The sequence below is a fragment of the Amaranthus tricolor genome, chromosome 7, assembly GCF_026212465.1.
Source record: "Amaranthus tricolor cultivar Red isolate AtriRed21 chromosome 7, ASM2621246v1, whole genome shotgun sequence".
NCBI classification, from domain to species: domain Eukaryota; kingdom Viridiplantae; phylum Streptophyta; class Magnoliopsida; order Caryophyllales; family Amaranthaceae; genus Amaranthus; species Amaranthus tricolor.
This window is the reverse complement of record NC_080053.1, coordinates 10,717,253-10,738,373: the sequence shown is the minus strand read 5'-3', so window position 1 is coordinate 10,738,373 and position 21,121 is coordinate 10,717,253. Positions and strand designations below refer to the sequence as shown.

General features: G+C 33.3%; 1 protein-coding gene across 3 annotated transcripts; it reads right to left on the bottom strand.

Moving 5' to 3' along the window:
• Nucleotides 1-10,036: 10,036 nt before the first annotated feature.
• LOC130817763 (fatty-acid-binding protein 2) lies at nt 10,037-18,362 on the bottom strand. 3 transcript variants are annotated; one of them, XM_057683636.1, is made up of 11 exons: nt 17,842-18,362; nt 16,705-17,280; nt 16,400-16,622; nt 14,610-14,685; nt 14,398-14,500; nt 13,321-13,389; nt 11,640-11,676; nt 11,154-11,228; nt 11,027-11,078; nt 10,904-10,948; nt 10,037-10,574 (listed from the first exon to the last, which is right to left on the bottom strand). In XM_057683636.1, exons 2-11 carry the CDS (start codon nt 17,160-17,162, stop codon nt 10,477-10,479), a joined length of 1,236 nt encoding a protein of 411 aa, XP_057539619.1. In that variant the 5' UTR covers nt 17,163-17,280; nt 17,842-18,362; the 3' UTR covers nt 10,037-10,476. The 3 variants fall into 3 exon arrangements, with proteins under 3 accessions (XP_057539619.1, XP_057539620.1, XP_057539618.1); XM_057683637.1 differs by lacking the exon at nt 17,842-18,362 and adding an exon at nt 17,612-17,823; XM_057683635.1 differs by lacking the exon at nt 17,842-18,362 and having other exon boundaries at nt 16,705-17,605.
• Nucleotides 18,363-21,121: the final 2,759 nt, after the last annotated feature.

Here is a 21,121-nt window from a genome sequence, read left to right as displayed (position 1 = left end):
TTTTGCATAGTATTTTTCGAGAACGTCTTCACTACAGTTACAAGTAAGTATTTCATTTTTTTGCTCAACTAAGGGGGCGTTTGTTTGCACAAGGGAATCGGAATGGAATGAGGAAAGGGAATAAAGGAGAAAGGAATGGAGGAGAAAGGAATGGATTCCCCTAATTTAGCCTAGTCGTTTGGTTGTGTTCAAGAAACAGAATGAACTGCTCAATGATTCCCTTTGTGACTGTTTGGTTCAAGTTAAGGAATCAAAATTTGAGTTTTTAAATTCTTTTATATTTTTTCCAAAAATAAGTAGTTGTTATATGATAAACTTGAAAAACTTATTTTTTAAAAAAACATAACTCTAAATAATAACAACCTAGCTCGATTAATTACATATAATCACTTGTTTGTAGATTAAAATGATCAAATGTACAACATCAAACAATCTCAAACATAATTAAAATGACCCTACAAAGGTTGTCATACCTTGCAAAACTCGTCATAAACAGCCCGATCCACAGAATCCATTTTTTTCATCATCCCAAACGAATCCACTTGTATTTAACATTTGAGAAATAGCCCTAAACTTGGCTACAAGTGTCTTAAGTCGAGAATCAATGTGTGGCAGAGCCTTCAAACCACAACCAGGAAGAGCCTTACCTATGAGCTCCTCTAAGCGAACCATGTAGCCGCTTCTAAATCCATTTTCACACCTCCAGTGAGGATCAACAGCTAACTCTGACAATGCTTCCACAAGAGTCTTATCTTCTTGGGCAGTCCAAAATCGTTTGTTTTTTCCCCTTCCACCTCCACTAGCACTACTTTCATCCATCCTCTATAACATTCAATACAAGTAAACAAAATTGAACCATATTGATCATAGTAAACAAAATTGCATGTATATAAAAATGGAATGAACCAAGAAACATTCAATACAAGTAAACAAAGGAAATTTTCCTCAAGTCCAATACAAGAAAAAAAAATCAAGCATGAAATAAACATACAAGTCTGAAGTTCAAATACAAGAAATGGAGGTTTTAAATAAAAAGGAATAACATCACAAAGTAAGTCTGCGATGTCTAGCCCTCCAATCATTGAACATATATTGGGCCATTGTATTTCGAAAATTCATCCATGGATCGGTTACAGCAATGGAGGTTATGTACTCCACATCATCTTCCTCATTATCATCACCATCATTATCATCACTATCATTTTCCTCAAACAAGTCCTCATCATCAAATTCTGCAAGCATGTATCTCTTTACCAAATTATGTAATAAAGCACAAGCAAGTACAATTTGACCATGTGTTTGTAAACTAAACCAAAAAGGACTTCTAAGAATCCCCCATCTTCCCTTGAGTAATCCAAAGCATCTCTCAATCACATTTCTAGCTTTTGCATGCCTTAAGTTGAAATATTTTTCGGCGGTTTGAGGTTGTCGGGGGCCATTATTCCATTCTCTAAGATGATAAAGATGCCCTCTATATGGTGCAAGGAATCCTTCTCCATTAGTATATCCTCCATCACATAGATAACAAAAACCTTGACAAATTAAAAAAAAATATTACTCTCTTACTAAGTTAATCTCAAATAAAATCTATTACGTCAATCAAATTACCTTTTGGAACTTTTAACCCATTAGGCCTAGAAATAGCATCTCGAAGAATCCGAACATCGTGTGCCGACCCCTCCCAACCAGGTAAGACATATATAAATTCCATCTTGGGTGAACATACTCCTAATACATTCATAGCAAGGGTACCTTTTCTAGTCCGATATTTGGATCGATCATCACAAGGAACATTCACTATAATCATTGTACCATCAAGGGCATCTAATGAGTTCTACAAAACAAACAATATCACTTTAAATTATGTAATAGTCTCTCTATTTTATCTCAAATTAAAGTGTTGGTTTTTATTTACCTTGAAATATTTCCATCTTTCATCGTTGCAATCCTCTTGTATTGGTGTTGGTTTCTTAAGAAGAATAGCATGTAACTTTAAGAATGCTAACAATCAAGCATGAAATTGTCTACTAATAGTTTCACCACTTCTATAAAAATGTGCACCCATCATTCTATTTTTCTTATGGTGAGCTAATGTGTATAAGAAACCCGCAACCATCTCTTCCAAACATGTGTTTCTTGTTTCATTTAATCCACCAATATCTCTAACCATCTCTAAACGTACACCAAATGTGTATCGATTTATACGAAGATAGTTCCTACACAAAGTGTCACTTTCTCTAATCATTCTATTCAAGTTGTGCAATCTCATTTTTCTCCTAGTTTTTTTATCAAGCTTAAGATAATGGGAATCGTATATAGTTTCTCTCATCGAGTACAACATCAAATGTAGCAACACAACGCAATTAATCAAAGTAATTATGAACCGACTACAGTCCCAATTTCTCTTCCTTTTCAAAGAAGTACCAATGCTAGCCATTTTCTGTAGAAATGAACATCAATAAGAGCATCAATAAGAACAATGAAGAACAACAAATCCAGAACAACAAATACAGAAATCCAGAACAATTAATCCAACTTCAACAAGAATTACATTTGATTTCCAATCCAGAAATCCAGAAATCTAGAATTTCAATTCGATGCAAGTTCATTCACTCGTACATAAATTACATTTAACTCGGAGATTAGGAACAATTCAACAAGAATAACAGGCGTGAAGAGAAATAGCAGCAGAGATTCAACATCAAAAAAGCAACATTAAAATATGACGGTACAACAGAGATTCAATACAGATTCAACATCAAAAAATGGCGGTACAACAGAGAATCAACAAGAACACGAATCTGATTTCCAATCCATCACAATAGCAGCAGAAATTAGGAAAAGGAGTGAAGAGAAAGGAGATTCAAATCAGCAAGTAACTTACATTTGACAATGGCGGCAGCAAAATCGAGATTGAGAAAAATGGCGCAACAGCAGGAGGAAGGACGCGCGAGGAAGAGATGAGAACTTGACGGTGATGAAGGAGGCGCGAGGAATGGAAGGAGATGAGAACAATGGCGGCAGTATGCTACGTAGGGTTTGGAGAGGAGAGGGTGAAGAATGAGGGAGGGAATGGAATGGGAAAGTGACGGGGGAGGTGGGGAATGAGGTTTACTTGATTTGGGTAAACCTAAAACTTAAATGGGGGAAAGGAAATCATTGAAATTGGGAACCAAACAACATCAAAGGGAATGGAGTATTTCCATTCCCTTTCCCTTTCCTTAAGACCCCTAACAAAACGCCCCCTAAAATTGTTTAAACGGTTTGAATTTTGCTTAGAATTAGGTTTCCTCAATTTATGATGGATTGTTGATTTTGTCAATATGCAATTTTGAATTTTTAGGGTTTTATCTCAAATTTTAAACACAATGGAGCGTAACGTGTCGATTGGAATTTGGTATGAGGGTATATTCTCGGAATCCAAAGGTAGTATTATGTATGTTGGAGATTTTGGTAGAATATTTTCTGTAGATCCCAATTGTTTATCCATGGAATACTTGATGAACTTAGATGTTAAATTTAATGGCGATAGAGGGATAGATGGTATTTATTACCTGCTTCCAGGTTGTAGTGTGAAGGAAGGATTAAGGAAGATTGATGGGGACAATGATGTTGTCTATTTGCAAGCAATTCAGAATAAAGCTATAAATGTATATGTGCTTCATAAATATCCAAATTCAACTAAAGATATTCCTGAAGTGAAACTTTAACCCACCAAAATAGCAACTCATAAAGCAACCAACTATCCAACCCAAAAGGTTAACCCCTAGAAGGAGGGGATCACATGTTGCTGTTAGGGGTAGTAATATATCATTAAGGAGAAGCCCTAAGAGTAAATTAATGCCACTCACTGCTTCCAGGTTGGATACCATTGTTGAACACCAAAATAGTCCCACGAACACTTTGCCTGATAACCAACCTGTTGACCCAAAATGCCTATCTAAGCCCGAAAGTCATTCTAAACTTGTGGATAAATCTATAGTGGGGACTGAGTACATCTGTTGATGGCAGTTCAGAAGAAGTCGAGGGATCCATTGATGAAGAGTAGGTAGCTGCAAGAGATAAGTATAGAGGTACAATTACTAAACTTATAAGTGATTTAATTGGAGTGCAAAAATAGATTGTTTTGGGTAGACATGGAAACCAACAACTAGATTTGGAAAACTAACAACCAGAATTAGGTGAATTGAATTATGATTCTAAGGACAATGATGATTTTGAGACACCCCGTGGTAGTGATGACGAGTTTGTAGTTGATGCGAGTAGGAGAAGGGGACGTTTAGTAGGTAATAACACTGACTTCAAGAGCATCAAATGGGTAGTTGGGCAAAGGTTCACCTGTAGGGATAACTTCAAGAATGTTGTTGCAAAGTATGAACTACTACAAAGAAGGAATGTGTCAATAACTTTCAATATATATAAAAGAAACCAAAAATAACTGTGAACTGTGTTTTTGGGTGTAATTTTTACTTGTATGATGGATGGGATTCAAGGAGAAGTGTGTATGTTGTTGGTTGATGGTGAACATAATTGCTCAAGAAACATGACAAAAAATAGAAAGATAAAATCTAGATGGGTGGCAGAACAAATTTTTAGAGTTATTTGAAGTTAGACTGCACTTAGGGGTATTCAAAACCTGATACCGGATCGACTCGGATCCGAAAATCCGGGTACCCGCTTTTTCGAATACCTGAATACGTGACCCGGTTCCAACCCGGTTTAAACTGGGTCGGAAACCGGATATCCGATTTTGCTGATTTCCCAAAACATGCGTTTTTTTTCCTTATTTCTTTTAGAATTATTTTTATATGAAATTCAAGAGCTAATTTTCTGGAAATTCTTAACATAATTAGTCATAAAAGAATTATACAAAACAATAAAAATTCATGATAAAATTTCAGAAATGAAGATATTTAATATCAAAATACACATTAAATTATGTGCAAAAAGAAATGAAGCAATTGCGTAACATAAAATGTAAAAAGAATACGTCTCACAATGAGACCATCTCACACAAAAGTTTGTGATTTTTTTTATTTTGTTTATAGCTTTTTGATTACTCAAAAAGTAAAAAAAAAATTAAATAAATAATTTGGTAAAATGAGTTTTTAGCCACTGAAAAGTTAATTTTTAAACAAAAATGAAAAGACTAATTTAGTTTACTTTTGTGATTGGCTTTTGACCTCTTGGTCCAATGCAACCAATTGTTAATAACTAATTTTACCACACGTTAATCTAAACAGTTCTCTTATCTAGCTAGCTTACAAGCCAACAAAATAGTCAACACTTCAGCTGGTCAAATAAATAACATCAAATCAACAACCGGCAGTCATTCAGCTAATACTCGTGAGTGTTTTAGGGCATCTTCGGCATAACGTTTTAAGTAGTGTTTATTGTTTTAATTGGGGTAGGACATTACTTTATAAAAATAACATTAGTAATCAGCAAATAGTTTTTAAGTGGTGTTTAGTGATTAGCCAACTATTTACAAGACGTTAATATGTACAGTGGTTAGCCAATTGCTTACAAAACCTTAATATGTTCGATGTTTCAGGTAGCGTTTGAAAACAAAGTAACGTTGAAATATCTAAAGTTTTCTCAAAGCTAATCAGAATTTAATTTTTTGGGACTATATTCCCTTCTTTTACAAGAGAAGAAAACGTGTTAGAATCGCTGTATTTTGAAATTGATATGGATCAGACACAAGTTATCCTTTCAAATGGCTTGTTCACAAGAACATTTACTTCAAGAAGCCAAACTTGGGGAAGAATAGAGGAGGAAGAATGTGATTGTTATTATTCATAAATCTTAACTAACATAATACAATGCCTTATAACAACTTTTTCCACCAAAGAAACAAAACTAACTATGCACAAATTAAAGCCGATAACGAGGAGCTGAAAATGATAAAATGTAACTCAAAAAGATGATTTGAATAGAAAAACGGGTCAAAACTATGGGGTTTTGATTTCTATCGAGTTTAACTTAGTTTTTTCCGATATGTTCAAGTTGAATCATTTTCAGAGTTATAACCCACTAATTTCCAGTTGAATTTTGGGTGATTTTGGGGTCAAATCAAATTTTGATTCATAATATTGAAATTGACTAAAAATATAGTGAAAATCGACTAAAAACAATAATAAGGAATTAAAAATGTTGACGTGTAACTGTAAAGGATGATTTGAATCTAAAAAGGGTCAAAACGATGGGGTTTTGGTTTCTATTGGGTTTGACTTAGTTTTTTCTTGTATTTTTGAGTTAAATCATTTTCGGAGTTATAACCCACTAATTTCCAGTGAATTGCGGGTGATTTTTCGGTCGAATCAAATTTTGACATGTCTAGTTAAGATTATAATAAAAAAATGTTGACTCATAATATAATAATTGACTTAAAATATAGTAGAAATTGACTAAAAATGATAACAAGGAACTAAAAATGATGTTGTGTAACATTGAAAAGGATGACTTGACTCTAAAAACAATTCAAAATGATTGGGTTTTAGTTTTTATCAGCTTTGACTTAGTTTTTTTGGAAAATTTAAAAAAAAATAAGATTATTTAACAACTTAATTCTAAAAATGAGCTTCGTAAAAACTTATTTCCCAAAATAAGCGTCCGTACATCCGAGCCTAGCCTCGGGTTAAATCGCCGTTATTAATAGCGAAAGATCCAAAAAAAAAAATTAAAGGTTAAAGTCGATGTTACTAACAGCGACTGAATGAGTTGACTGGTCAACTCCTTTAGTCGCTGTTACTAACAGCGACTTAAGGAGTTGACTAGTCAACTCATTCAGTCGCTGTTAGTAACAGCGACTTTAACCTGTAATTTTTTTTTTTCTTGGAGAACTAAAGTAGCCGATGGTAATTTAGAAAAATAGCCGTTAGGAACGTGAAAATAGCCGTTGTAATGATGTTCTATAAATAGCTCCATCATTTCCCATACTTCATTATACCCATTTTACTTTGCATTCCGTCCAAACATCTTCTTCAACTTCACATTACCCATTTGACGGTTGAAGTTACTTAACAAATGTCGTAAGCAAAACCTATGATGGGCGTTCGGAGGTTGCCATTCCGGCTCCTCCATGGTTGCTAGAATGCTCCCATGTCTATCGGAAATAACGCATAACCCTGGACTATGCATCACATGCTTACAAACACACGCCATAAACCAAGACCACGCGGCTATACATTCTTTTTTGACCAAAGCAAAGGCAAGCGGGAAGATTCCCTTGTTCCCATCTTGGGCAATCGCGGTCAACAACGTATGGCGATACTTACCATACAAATGTGTTCCGTCAATGGCAATAACGGGTTTGCAATACTTGAATCCCTCAATACTAGGTTTGAAGACCCAAAACACGCGTTGGAAAGTTCTAATACTAGGACGAACATACACACCAACATCATTATCTTCTTTAAAGAACCACTCAACTACGGTCCCGGTGTTTGAAACTTGGAGTGCCTTCAAGAATCGTGGAAGAAGAGGATAAGAATCTTCCCATGTACCATAGATAAAGAGAAGGGCTTGCTGTTTAGCACACCATGCCCGCTTATAGGTCACTTCGACACCGAATTGGTCTTTCACCATTTGACGCACAACAGAGACCTTAATTGATGGGTCTTGAGCAACACAACTTCTAATATGATTGTTAATCACGGAAGATGTCAAATGAATGTGTCCAGCTGACACATTTTCAGTACTTAATACACAACCCCCATGCTTCCCTTTATACGTAACAATCTCCCATGATGGTGAATAGGAGCTCTTCCTAGCCCTAAGCCTCCAACCACACCCTCTCTTACACTTCAACGTGAGCACGGTTTGATTTGAAGTCTCAGTTCGGTACTCAACGTTCCTACGAATATGATACAATCTAACCGCGTCCAACAAGGCATCCTTGTTATCAAACATCATACCCTTTTAAAACTCTCCTTCGTCGGTGTAGGTTGTATCACAATCCCAAGACCTCCAAGAGTTGTCCTCAATGTGTTCATCTAGAGGGGGAACCATTGCATAGGGTGTAGGAGCAACGATTATTGGAATGTTTCCTAAGGTCATGTCATTAGCAAGAGCCTCCTCGTCAACAACCAAATCATCCTCAGAAGGAGCTTCAACGAATTCATTACTCTCACTATTAACATCATCCCAAGGCTCATTTGTATCTTCTAAGTTAAAAGTATCGTCATTTGAGACTTGAAATTGAAGTTGATTGGGTTCATTAGAAGGACAAGAGGAAGATGGCATAAAGGGACTTTAGGTTTCTTGGGTAGGGAAGGGCGTATGAGAAGGAGCAGAAGAAGTTATATTCATGAATGCATTTGTTTCCACAACATTGATATCTTCATTCCCTAGGGGTACCTCTTCTACATATAACTCTAAAGAAGGAGTAGGGGTAGACCTTGAATACTCCCACATTGCATCTATAGCCTCCTCATCCTCAACCGGAAAAGCTAACAAATCTCCACTCATATTGTACTTGAAACTTAAATTAACAGTACTTCTTGTAGTGTCAATGCCAATCTTAGAGCATATAAAATGTTTAAATTCATTCAAATCCATGTATGAGTTGCATGCAAACAGTTTACGTCTTCCCCCAACATACTTAACATTGTTACTAGTTGATCGAATAGAACCATTCCAAAAGCATACAACGGTCACACGAAATGAGTCCATTTCTACAACAGCACATACAAAATCAACATCACCATCATGTTCATAAATATATGACCACTATACATTTTAAATTCAACAACAAATTCTCGAACAAACTTTTAATTATGAAGATCAAGGTAGATAACAACTACATTCGACATTTTCGTAGAGTTTAAGTGTAAATGACCACTAAACATGAGATACATTTTGAAATCAGCACCAAATAACAAAATTTAAAATAAAAACGTACCTCAATAAGCTGTAGATCAACAAGAATTAGTTAATTGCAAGCTTTTGAACCTACATTAATGTGAAAGTTGATTAAAATTCAATAAACCCTATATTTTCGAAACTTTAAAAAAAACACAAAAAAATACCTTAGGTCTATCTTGGAAGATTACAGAACTAATTAGTGATACAAATTTGGAATTTGATGAGTTTAGTTGAATGATTGAATGTGATTTTAATGGAGGATAAACGAGGGAGATGTCGAATGAAAAAAAAAACACGAACTGAAATGAGGAAGAAGAAGAAACTGGAAAAATAAAAGGACCTAAGTCGCTGGGCTTTTAATTTTTTTTTTTTTTTCTCTTTCGCTGTTACTAACAGCAACTCTTCCCAAACCTAAGTTTGGATGTACGGACGCTTATTTTGGGAAATAAGTTTTCACGGAGCTTATATTGGGAAAAAAGTTGTTCAATCGTCTTACTTTTTTCAAATTTTTGTTTTTTTTGGGTATTTTTGGATCGAATCATTTTCAAAGTTATAACCCACTAATTTCCAGTCGGACTTTGGATGATTTTTGTGTCGAATAAAATTTTGACATGTCTAGTTAAGGCTATAATAAACAAATTGTTTCATAATATAAAACGTAATTAAAAATATAGTGGAAATCGACTTAAAGGATGACAAGGAACTGAAAATGATAACGTATAACTGAAAATGATAAAATTGATGCTGATAACGATTCAAAACGATGGAGTTTTGGTTTCAATCGGATTTTACTTAGCTTTTTCCAATATTTCCAATTCAAATCATTTTCGGAGTTATAACCCACTAATTTCCAGTTGAATTTTGGGCAATTTTCATATCGAATCAAATTTTGACATATCTAGTTAGGCATAAATATCCAAAATACAATTGTCGATCAACTACGATATCATAAACACATTCATGCATATCAATCATAATTCATTAATACTAGCTTGGGATTTTCTCATGTAACCAAAACAAAGCAGCCAGACACAATAGAGTCTTATTCATGGTCTTTGGTTGTTGATCATCATATTCATAGCATATCAAGGCAAGGATGAAGGAACCATTGTTTATAAGAAACAACTTACTTGCGCAACAATAGGGAATGATGGGAATTGAGGAACTATTTGCAGTCAACTCGAGTACAGAGCTTCGCTTATATAAAGGTACAGGAACAGTCGTTTACAAATGGATCCTATTCTTAGCATTAAGAGCTCCAAATCTAAATGGACGATCGGAAGGCAAAAGTTTTACCTTCAAAGCTTCATATTCAAAATCTAAGAAGTGCCTAAACTAAAGTATTATTATCAGCTTCAATCATGTTCCATCATTTGTACATTGCTAAAAAAAAAACAATATGTACACCACATGTTCGGGGCTAGAATAATTTGGCAATACACTAAACACAAAACCCAAAACTCTCAAAATGGAGGATAAAATGTTGTAGCTCTATATCAAAGCGTCTTCGAACCATCCAAGAACCCATTGAAAAAAATATGGGTCAAGACGCATATGAAACCCTTGGCTAAAGCTCCTAATACTCCCAAAAAGAAAATGTAAATTGGCTCAGCACCTTTTTATAACTGTGGCAATATTTCTTCCGATCTCTTCTTTTGTCTGCTCTGATACAGGAACTTCTCCAAGGTACATGTCAAAAAAGGCCCCTGCACAAACACCTCTACGTAAGAATTCTGAATCAGCTTGTTCTCTAGTGAGGGATGGATACACATGAGCAAGGAAAGGAGTGTTGCCCAGTTTCAGTTCCGTCAAAGCACACAAACAGTGCACCAATGGTATCATGATTTTGACCAGACCCCACGTAACCATATTTTCTAGCTCCCCCCACCAACCCCCACCCCCCCCATCATTAGGATGTAATAGGAGGCACTAATTCATTATTTTTGCTCACAGGTCTATTGTGCTAATAGTACTTTATTAGAGAAACAAGATAACTGATAATAAGCAAAGCAAAGATACAAATAAAGCCACTTACGACACAACTCCCTGCTCTTCACTGCTCCAATTTGGTTACCTCCAACTGCATCAAAAAGTCGTAACTGTTAATCAGGGCTGATGAAGTACTTTTCAACAAAATCAGCTCAATAAAACTACTCACTCTCAGTAATCAGCTGCCCATCAGCAGTTCTTTTAAAGTCAATCACAGTACCCTGAGGAATAAAATGAATTAATAAAACTCTACCCAGTAGATCTAGACAAAATCTTAATTTCAAGTTGCTTCTTACCACAGGCAGTGGAATATCTTTAGTGAAATAAGAACCAAATTTCGCGATGCATTTGAAATCTGTTTCTGGATGTGTCTGTTTCACACAGACAGCAGAAAAACACTAGTTACTGTTAGTCCATACAGTTCGGCATCTACACTATGTTTGGATAGCAATTTTGGAGAGAAAAGAAAGATAAGGAAGGGGAAGGGGGGAAGGGAAAGGAAGGGAAGAGAAATGGAAGAAAAGTAACTTTTGTTTGTTTAGGAGGGAAGGGAAGAGAAATGGAAGGGAGATGAGAGTTTTCCCTCCATATCTTTCTAACATTTTTAACAAAAATTACTAATCTAATCCCTCCACTCTAAATTCCTTCCCTCCCATTTTGTTATCCAAACAAGGAATCATTCATCCCTCCCCTTACTTTCCCTACAGTTTCTTCCATCCAAACACACCCTTAGGGTGATATTCCTGTACTTAAGGCATACACAAAAAGAATTATGATTTTACCTTAGCTAATCGAGCTCGGAGAGACTTCTCGAAAGCACTATGTACAACAAAGAGAAAATATAAGTTAAAACTTAAAAGAGACAGTAAGTTGCATCTACAATCTGTCATCCAAGAAAAAGATTAAATTGTTTCAGCAGTAGTAGCAACAAGCCAACATTTTGGGCCCGTTTGATTATTGATATTAAATGGTGGGAATAGTGATGAAAATTGAATGTAATTAACTAAAAAAACTACTTTTGACAAGACTTATGATCAAACTCGTCCTACTCTAATCAGTCTTTTTCTTCATAAAATTCATTCCCAAATATCACCATTTGCAAATGTGTAATAGGTGGTAATGAAAAATTACGAAGAAAAAAATACATTTTTGAAGGTGAGAGCTCCACTACCATAGAAATGTGTAATGAACTGAAACAGTCCATTGATATTACATGTCAACGTAGAATTGTAGAACATAGAAATGTAAAGGAAATTGTATTATTGTGATCCAAGGATTACAAAGATAGTATTATTGTGATCCAAGGATTACAAAGATAGTGACACAAGCATTCTGGAGAAGTTTGCACTAAGCCAGGACATGAGCATAATATCCACTAAATGTGTATACAAATATTCTCATATGTTTTTCTACTCCCACTTCCTTATTTATACAAGTTTCCCCTTTCCTATACTTACTACCCAACTCATACTATAATAACCATAATACCCTCATATCCCATATATGACAGAATGACACAACACAGTTATAAAAACTATAACTAAAACCAATAACCAAACACCCCCGTTTAATCAATGAGCGACTCAGATAGAGAAGTTTTCTTTGCATCAAGTAAAAACTAAAAAGTGAATCACAACAAAGAGAAGTGCATGTGCATCTCTGAAAGAACTCAGGACAGAGGACATACATTATGATCTATAGGAAGCATACTTATAAGAATCATTGATAAGATCTTTTATTAAGAAGAATACATAACCAGAAGTCCTATCGATTTCTTTAGAACATAGGGTCTAGCAAAATCTACATCAAATAAGCAGGACCATCTTAACCCAAAGGCCTAGAAAGTAGAAACCCTTAATAGACCTCGTTTGTCTACATGAGTGGGGGAGCTATATGCTAGTAAGCCACAAACTGCTTCAAACCAAAATTTCCAGTCACCAACATATGTAATTCAGTAGCAATTTTTAACTTGAACACTAATAAAGCATCATTCTCCCATTTAAGGCCCATCAATCTTTTAATAAATCACTTTCTTAGAAATTTCAAAAGATTGCCAAATATATAAAACATAAATAGTTCAAATAAAAAATAATAGCATCAATGTCCATGATTGAGTATACGCACTAAATGTGAGCAACTTATCACAAACAATTCAAACACGATTCTATATTCAGGTTTAACTGCCTTGTTCAGAGAGATTAACTTTCTTAGATGTCACATGACAATACATCAAATGCAAATCAACTTTCACACTAAATAGACCTAAGTGTTAAAACTTCAAAAGCACCAAAAAGTTTGAAATCATCTATATACCTAATGAGGCAATAGTTCCTAAAGCCTTAAGCTCCAATTTAACCACAAAGGCGAAATAAAATGAACAAATTGCAAGCAAAATATGTACTTCTCTACCATAAAAAATATTAGAAAATAAAATGTAAAAGATAAAATAGCGAAGAATCTTACTCTTTAACTGTATTAACTTTTAGACCGTTGTAATTTACCACAAGTCTAAGAGTCATTCCAATATCTTCCCTGCATATCACCCAAATAAAAGAAATTAAAATATTTTCTCAAAAACAATTTGATCAAAATCCATTAAAAAGTAGTTAAGTTATGACTTATGAATCAAGTGAGAACATCAAATATGCACCAATCAATATAACAAGAAATAAACTGTTAGCATAGCATGAACCTCAGTTTAGGACAGGAAGATTTTGATAGGATGGTGATATGGCTTCCCGTTAAACTCTATGAATACCTTTCTAAATGACATAAATCACATGCCTACTTCAATGACAGCTAACATATGTCATTTGTTTGGGAAGCACCCCTAAAATCCTGATGAAAAAATATCCCCTTAATGTTTGTTGTGAATTTGTTATGGTTCATTAATCAGTTTTTCTGCTTTTGTAAACTCGTTTAATTCTAATAGCAGCTTTAACGTCATGGTTTGATGTTTCACAGTGGTATCTTTTAGCTTAATTAGCAAAGTTGGAGTAACCTTTGCTGCATTGTAGGTTGTAACTTGGTATCCATATTCCATAATCATGTTATTATGCTGAAATACAATTATGATTCGTTGGTGTTACCTTACTCTTTTTTGTCACCTTAGAATCAACCTTCAAGGTTGTAAGCAAAATGAAAATTCCCCCTTTATGAAAACCTAAAAATTCTGAAATACTCATCTAGTATTCCATACCCAATCACAGTGTTCATGAAGCACTTGGTATCTTACTTTTAGTAGAATCTAATCAAGAAGAATATGCATCAACTTGAAAATTTTTCAAGAAACAAAGATGCGAGGAGAACATCAAAATAAAATCAAACTATAGTCAGACATGGATGAGAAAGTATCCTCTATAAAAAACTAATGCATTTGTACAGAGCCAACCATGTTTTATTGAAGGACTTTTACAGGAAAGAAGGATATGTGCATTTTCATGAAAGATTCGCCTGAATAAAATAAGCAACCAACTTGGAAGGATATTGTACAAGCAAGCATGCACAATAAGCTTTAAGAACAATAACTATAAATTATACCTAAGAAGGTCTTCATAGAAATCATGGCGTTCTTTGAGTTCTGCAACAGGAACAGAACCATATTTGGAACCCAATTTCAGACAGACAGAATTGGGATTGATATCTAAAAAAGAGAGAAGTCAATCATGGAAATTGAACATAGCAGACAATCATTTGCAAATTCATTGTTATAAAGATACAAACAAAGCAACATGAGATGTGAGAACACTTACAAAAGCCAAAAGCATAGACCTTCAAAGTTTTAATTTTGATGATAGTCATAACCCTTGATCCAGTTCCAACGAGAACCTGTCAGACACAAGGAGAATAAAAAGTCTATGTCAGATGTTTAATTTTAAAACAGACCATCAGTTCATTTAGTTTAGCATCTGAATAAGAGGAAAATTGCAATGTCTCTAAAACTTCTCACACCTGTCAATGACAAGATCCACACGGAATCATCATTGACGTTGTTATGTCAAAGGAAAAAACAAACAAGTCCTACTTTTGAAAGGAGGATAATTTTCTGGAATAACTATCAGAAAAATGTCATATTAAACATCAAAACTGACAAGTCAGAGCAGTTTAAGAGCCATTCACTATTTTCTCCTTGGGTATGTGTCACCAAATACGATTATGTGGCTTATGAATACATGAGCATACATAAAAACTTCTACGGCATAAATTAATCAAGTTCCAAAGATAAAAACTCTTTTATGCTCTTAGAACTCACAAGGATATTCACAACGAAAAAAGATAAAGAAACAAAAATGTATTCCTAAAAACAAAAATGTGGTGAAATTTCAAGGACACCAAAGAACAAGCATGGAGGAGTGTCAGAGAGAGTAGCACATGATCATTTGCAGCAGGAAGGAAAGCAAGGGAAGCTGGAGGAAAAGAGAATACTGGAAAGAACATGTTGCTTCCCAAGTAAATGGTAAAATTTCAAGCATACCAACAACTATAGGTAAAAAAAAGTGAAGAAAATGGCCATGTAAGCAAGGAGAGAGTAAGAGGGGGGAGGTAAAGGAAGATATGAGCAAGCAAGGGACAGATGAGAAAATAAGAGAGAAACAGTAGAAGAGGAGGCCATTCATCATTTTCTAGTTCTAGTAGTGCTCAAGGACTCGAACACAATCCTGGTTCTTAATGCCGAATTGCAAAGACAAGCATTTAACTTTTTTTTGTGACTTCGTGTTTGTACCAATGTATTTTCACATGGTTTTAAACTAAAAGTTGAGAGTCACCACAAAAGGTGAAAGTTCTAACTCTTTACACCAAATGCACGTATGTAAAAAGGCAAGTTACCAGTGTTCCTTGTCTGACCACAACTATAAGCTACATGATACCTCAAGTGAGTGTTTCCTGTTTAAGATTCATAATCTCCTTTTTGCACATTATCGACCACCACAATTGTGCTTCTTGAAGGTTTTAAAAAATATTCTTGATGAGAATAAAGTGAAACTAAGCATCAAAAATAGGAAGATTTAGCCAAAGTTGGGATAGCCATGAACAATGCAAGTACTCAAAACTAAAGAATAGTGACTAATATGGTAAGTCCTCTCCTCATAAAGTAATTATAAAAATCCAACACTTGCATAATATTCATAAAAAATATACTACACCATAACATAACAGCTTATTCTGTAGAATTAAACTAACTCTTAAATGTCAATTATTATCCTATATTAGCACTAAAATCTTCATGTGGAGGGCCATTTTTTTAAGACATATTATGCCTCAAATTGCCAGGTCTTAATCATGTTTTCTCTAAATATTCATCAAGAATCGCAAGCAACAGCGGATAACCATAGCCATAGGAAACAATAACTGTCAAATTAGAAGTTTATGTAAACTTAAATTTCAACAGATGAACAATATATTAAAACCTTACATCTTCTCAACTATCCTTTGCAACATGCACATCAACATAAATGTCTTTAACCAACAGTAGATGATGAATGATCCAGAATAAAGAACAATAGAAACAATAATAAAAAAATTACATCATAGCAATGAATACCTCCGATGATAAATTGGATTGATGGTCCATAGCTAATATACTATTTAGAACAGCAGGAAATTGAATGCCAGTTTTGGGTTCAATTGTATGTCTTGCCCAATTAAAATCAGGAAATGCTTGACCGATGCAACCTCGACGCTGAACATTGCAGGGGCTTTTATCCAAGGACCCCAACATTTGTATATTAGCATCCTCGGGTGGGATGGTTAGCATGCCTGGAGTTCTGAAATTAGGGGAAATTTTGATATCCGATGAATAACTTATAGAAATTGATTTGGTACACAGAGATATAGGAAATATCTTACAAGTGATCAAGCGGTGGTATGACAGCAGCAGCAAGAGAGAACACAGGAATTGGTTGAATATAGTCAGCTGCTCTAAAAAATTGTTCAATAGAAAAGGCTGAAATCTTGTGACCAAAGAGTGTAGCGAAGGATTCATGAGGGAATCTAAAGCAAGATTGATTACCCACATAATGATAGTTATTAGAAGAGGTACTGTGTTTCACTTGTCCAATAGAATTAAGAGTTTCACTGCCAGAGACATGAGTGCCAAGAAATCTGCTTTTAATCTGGGATACACCAGAATACCAAAACACGAAGGCACCAGCGAGCTTAGAAAAGCAGGAAAATGCTTCTCGAATCGCAATAGCTCCAGGTGCTAGCAGATATTTAGAGTGGTGGAGGGAATTATCAACAATGGAAAGGAGGGGATCAGTGAGAAGCATATAGTAAGGATCACCACGACTTCTATTTAAATCCATAAAGAATTCCTCAACTTATTTCTCTAAATTAATTGATAAATGTTACAACTGGGTTTGTATCTATCAGCTTCCAATGAGCCTCAGCAGGATCGCATCAATATCAGATCACAGTGATGGCCTAGAAACCATTAACAGGGGTACAAATTTTAATGAAGGGGTATACATAAAATCAAGATGCAGACAACTGCCATAGAACTTGAAAGAGAATAAAAATAGCTTCAATACAATAACATAATGAAGTATCATATATGAACCAAACAAGAGATAATTTTACATAGCCCAGCATTAGCAATTTAAGATTAAGCAAATAATCAACAGCACAATAATTGTAACAATTTAGGTCCCCACCAGCCTAAGCCATGACCCCGGGTTATTTCATCTAAAAAAATTTATAAATATTATAGAATTATTAAACATGTAACATGTCCGAGTTAGTTCACCATACATACATGTAGAAGTGAATGTTTGATTTCTCCACCGATTGGAACGGGGAATGGCAATAATAATGAAACATCCCAAGCCAACAACTCCATTATTGACAAGCAAAAAAATCCAAGACAGATAGGTGTTAATGAATACAAACAAACATGAAACAACAATAAAATTACTCTAAATAATGAGTACTCCTATATTCAAAGAAAATAAACAAAAAGTAGCAAATGTAGAACAGGAACAAAACCTGGAAAGTGGGAAAATCGGCAGATTTAGGTACGATCGGAATAAAAAAGAGAAAAATCAAGAAAAGTAAGGCTGTAAATAGCAAATGTATAATAATGCGAGTAAAGCAAGGAAACAGGAAACGACGGGAAGGAATATTCGGAAATGGTTAAAGGAAGAAATAGGAAGAATGAAGAAGGAAGTAGGAAGGCGTAGAAACATCCAAAATGCGAGATCCGTCAATGAGTGTCAATTTGATCGAAAAAGTAGGGTAGGGATTGTATCATCTTCGGTTCTTCCCCAAACCCCTAAGCCCAGATTCTTTGACCAAATACAAAATATAGTCTTGGTTGATTGTTTTGTTTATGTTTCTTCCTAAAAAAAGGTTTCTTGATTTGTCGTTTTTTTATGGAAAATGCCGATATTCAGCCCAAGTTCAGATCCTCAGTCTCACTTCTTGGCGATATTTAGCAGCGGAATATAAAAATGTTAAGACTTCTAAAATCTTATACAACTCGATAATTTTTAAGGCCTCTACAAAATACTCAAATTTTAAACGAAAGCATAATGACTAAACATTATGATTTGATAAGTCGAGTTTCAGTTTTGAAATAATGAAATCTCATTGACCAAACTAAACTAAAGGTATTATTATTTGCCACCACCCTTCTTATTTTATCGTCACCTCTCCTAATAAAATTACGAATTTGCCCCTGAACTTTAAAAATTCATAAATTTGCCATTGAAGTTAATAACTTTTTATTTTCATTTTTTTTAATTTTTTGTTAGTATTTTTATTTATATTATTATTGTTATTATTATTATTATTGTTATTATTATTATTATTATTATTATTATTATTATTATAAAAGTAACTTAAAAAATAAATTAATTAAACAAAAGAAATTTTATAAGTCGAAATTCAAAAAAAAAAAGTACCAGTCGCACAAAACGTGCGACTCGACCTAGGTACAGTCGCACGTTTTGTGCGACTGTTTTTTTTTTTTTTTTTAAATTATTTTTTTTATATTATTATTGTTATTATAATTATTATTATTTTTGTTGTTGTTATTATTAATATTATTATTATTATTATTATTATTATTATTATTATTATTATTATTATTATTATTATTGTGGTTTTTATTATTATTATTATTATTAAATTATAATTTTTGTTTTAATTATTATATTTAATTTATATTTTTAAATGTTATTACTAATATTATTATTTTATTATTATTATTATTATTATTATTATTATTTAAATAAAAGTAACTTAAAAAATAAATTAATTAAACAAAAGAAATTTGAAATTTTATAAGTCAGAATAGTTTGATGCAAAAATCAAGATCATTTTGTATATCATTTAACAGAGACAAATTGAATTTAACCTGCAAGATTCCACAACAATAACAGAAGTAAATGCTAACAATGAATCAAAACAATTATGTTAGAAAAATAAAAAATAAATAAAAAAAAAATTTTTAAAAAAAGATTTAAAAAAAATAAAAATAAAAAAATAAAAAATACCAGTCGCACAAAACATGCGATTGTACCTAGGTCGAGTCGCACGTTTTGTGCGACTGGTATTTTTTTTTTATATTTTTTTTTAAAAAAAAATTTTTTTTTTTATATATTATTATTGTTAGTCTTATTATTATTGTTATTATAATTATTATTATTTTTGTTATTATTATTATTATTATTATTATTATTATTATTATTATTATTATTATTATTATTATTATTATTATTATTATTGTGGTTATTATTATTTTTATTATTAAATTATTATTTTTGTTTTAATTATTATATTTAATTTATATTTTTAATTGTTATTATTATTATTATTATTATTATTATTATTATTATATATAAAAAAAATTAAAAAAAAGTTTTTTAAAAAAATAAAAATAATAATAATAATAATAATAATACCAGTCGCACAAAACGTGCGACTGTACCTAGGTCAAGTCGCACGTTTTGTGCGACTGGTATTTTTTTTTTTTTTTGAATTTCGATTTATAAAATTTCTTTTGTTTAATTAATTTATTTTTTAAGTTACTTTTATTTAAATAATAATAATAATAATACTCCCTCCGTTCCTTTTTGTTTTTCCACCTTACTAAAACGGGTAGTTCCATAAGTTTTTCCACTTTAGAATACTTTCCATTTTTGGAAAGTTTTTTCCCATTTATACCCCTCAAATACCCTCTTTGACCCTAAATAAATCTGTTTTAACCCTTTGGATTCTTTTACTCCCCCTTGAGAGCAGCGTGTGTCATTTAATTTACTGAATATTCTGCTTTCTCTCCCAAAAGAAGTCGTTGCTTTCTCTCTCTTCTTTGAGTTTCTTCCATGGCTTTCTTAGCTTTTATCCCCTGTTCATTCCTCATTTTTACTCCATTTTTACTGCATTAAAATGTAGATCGGAATTTGGTCTTCATTTTGATGTTCATTTTGTGAATTTTGGTTGAGTTTGATTTTTTCAAGCCCTCTGTTTTGCTTTCTTCTTCGACTTCCATTGTTACCGTTTGAAGCTTTTGTTTGTCCATGAAAACCGTCGAATCACTGTCGAATCTAAGAGTGATTCGACCATACCATCATACCTTTATGACGGTTTGTGTGACCGTGGAGAATTTTGCTCTTGTTCCATTAATGGGAGGTCACACTCTTATTCAAATGAAATTCTTAAATGGACTAAAAAAGATCTTGAGGCATATCAAAAGGCATGGAGGATGATGCTATATCTAGGTTTTGTGATTCTACCTCTTCTCCTAATGTTGAAGAAAAATTACCACAAAGTGTTCTTTAGTATTATTTGGAGTCTCCATCTCATGTTAATCCTTCAACTCCATCTAAGATTCATGAAGACCAAGTTAATTTGGTTGTCCCTGACACTCCTGAGGAAATTATTGCTTCAAGTGGTAAAAAAAAACCCTAAAAAACGCACGTGAATTATGTAAGGTTTTCTTGAATTTCCTTTTAATTGTACACTCATGATAAGTGCTGGTGATTTTTGCTGTTGGATTTGTTTGATTTTGTGATGTTTGATGTTGGATTTGTTCTGAACCTTTTTGATTTCGTCTTATTTTTTTTGGAAGTCTGTTCTTGAAATTTTTTTTTAAACCCCTGTGATGTGTTTATGCAATTACTTGACTTAAAATCTGAAAAATTATCTATAATTACTTGGTTGAGTAGCAATTGTGTACAATCGACACATCATATGATATTTTTTTTCATGTACCGTAATTTGCGTCATTTCTTGTTCAAATTTTAAAAAGCTGAGAGGTTCAAAG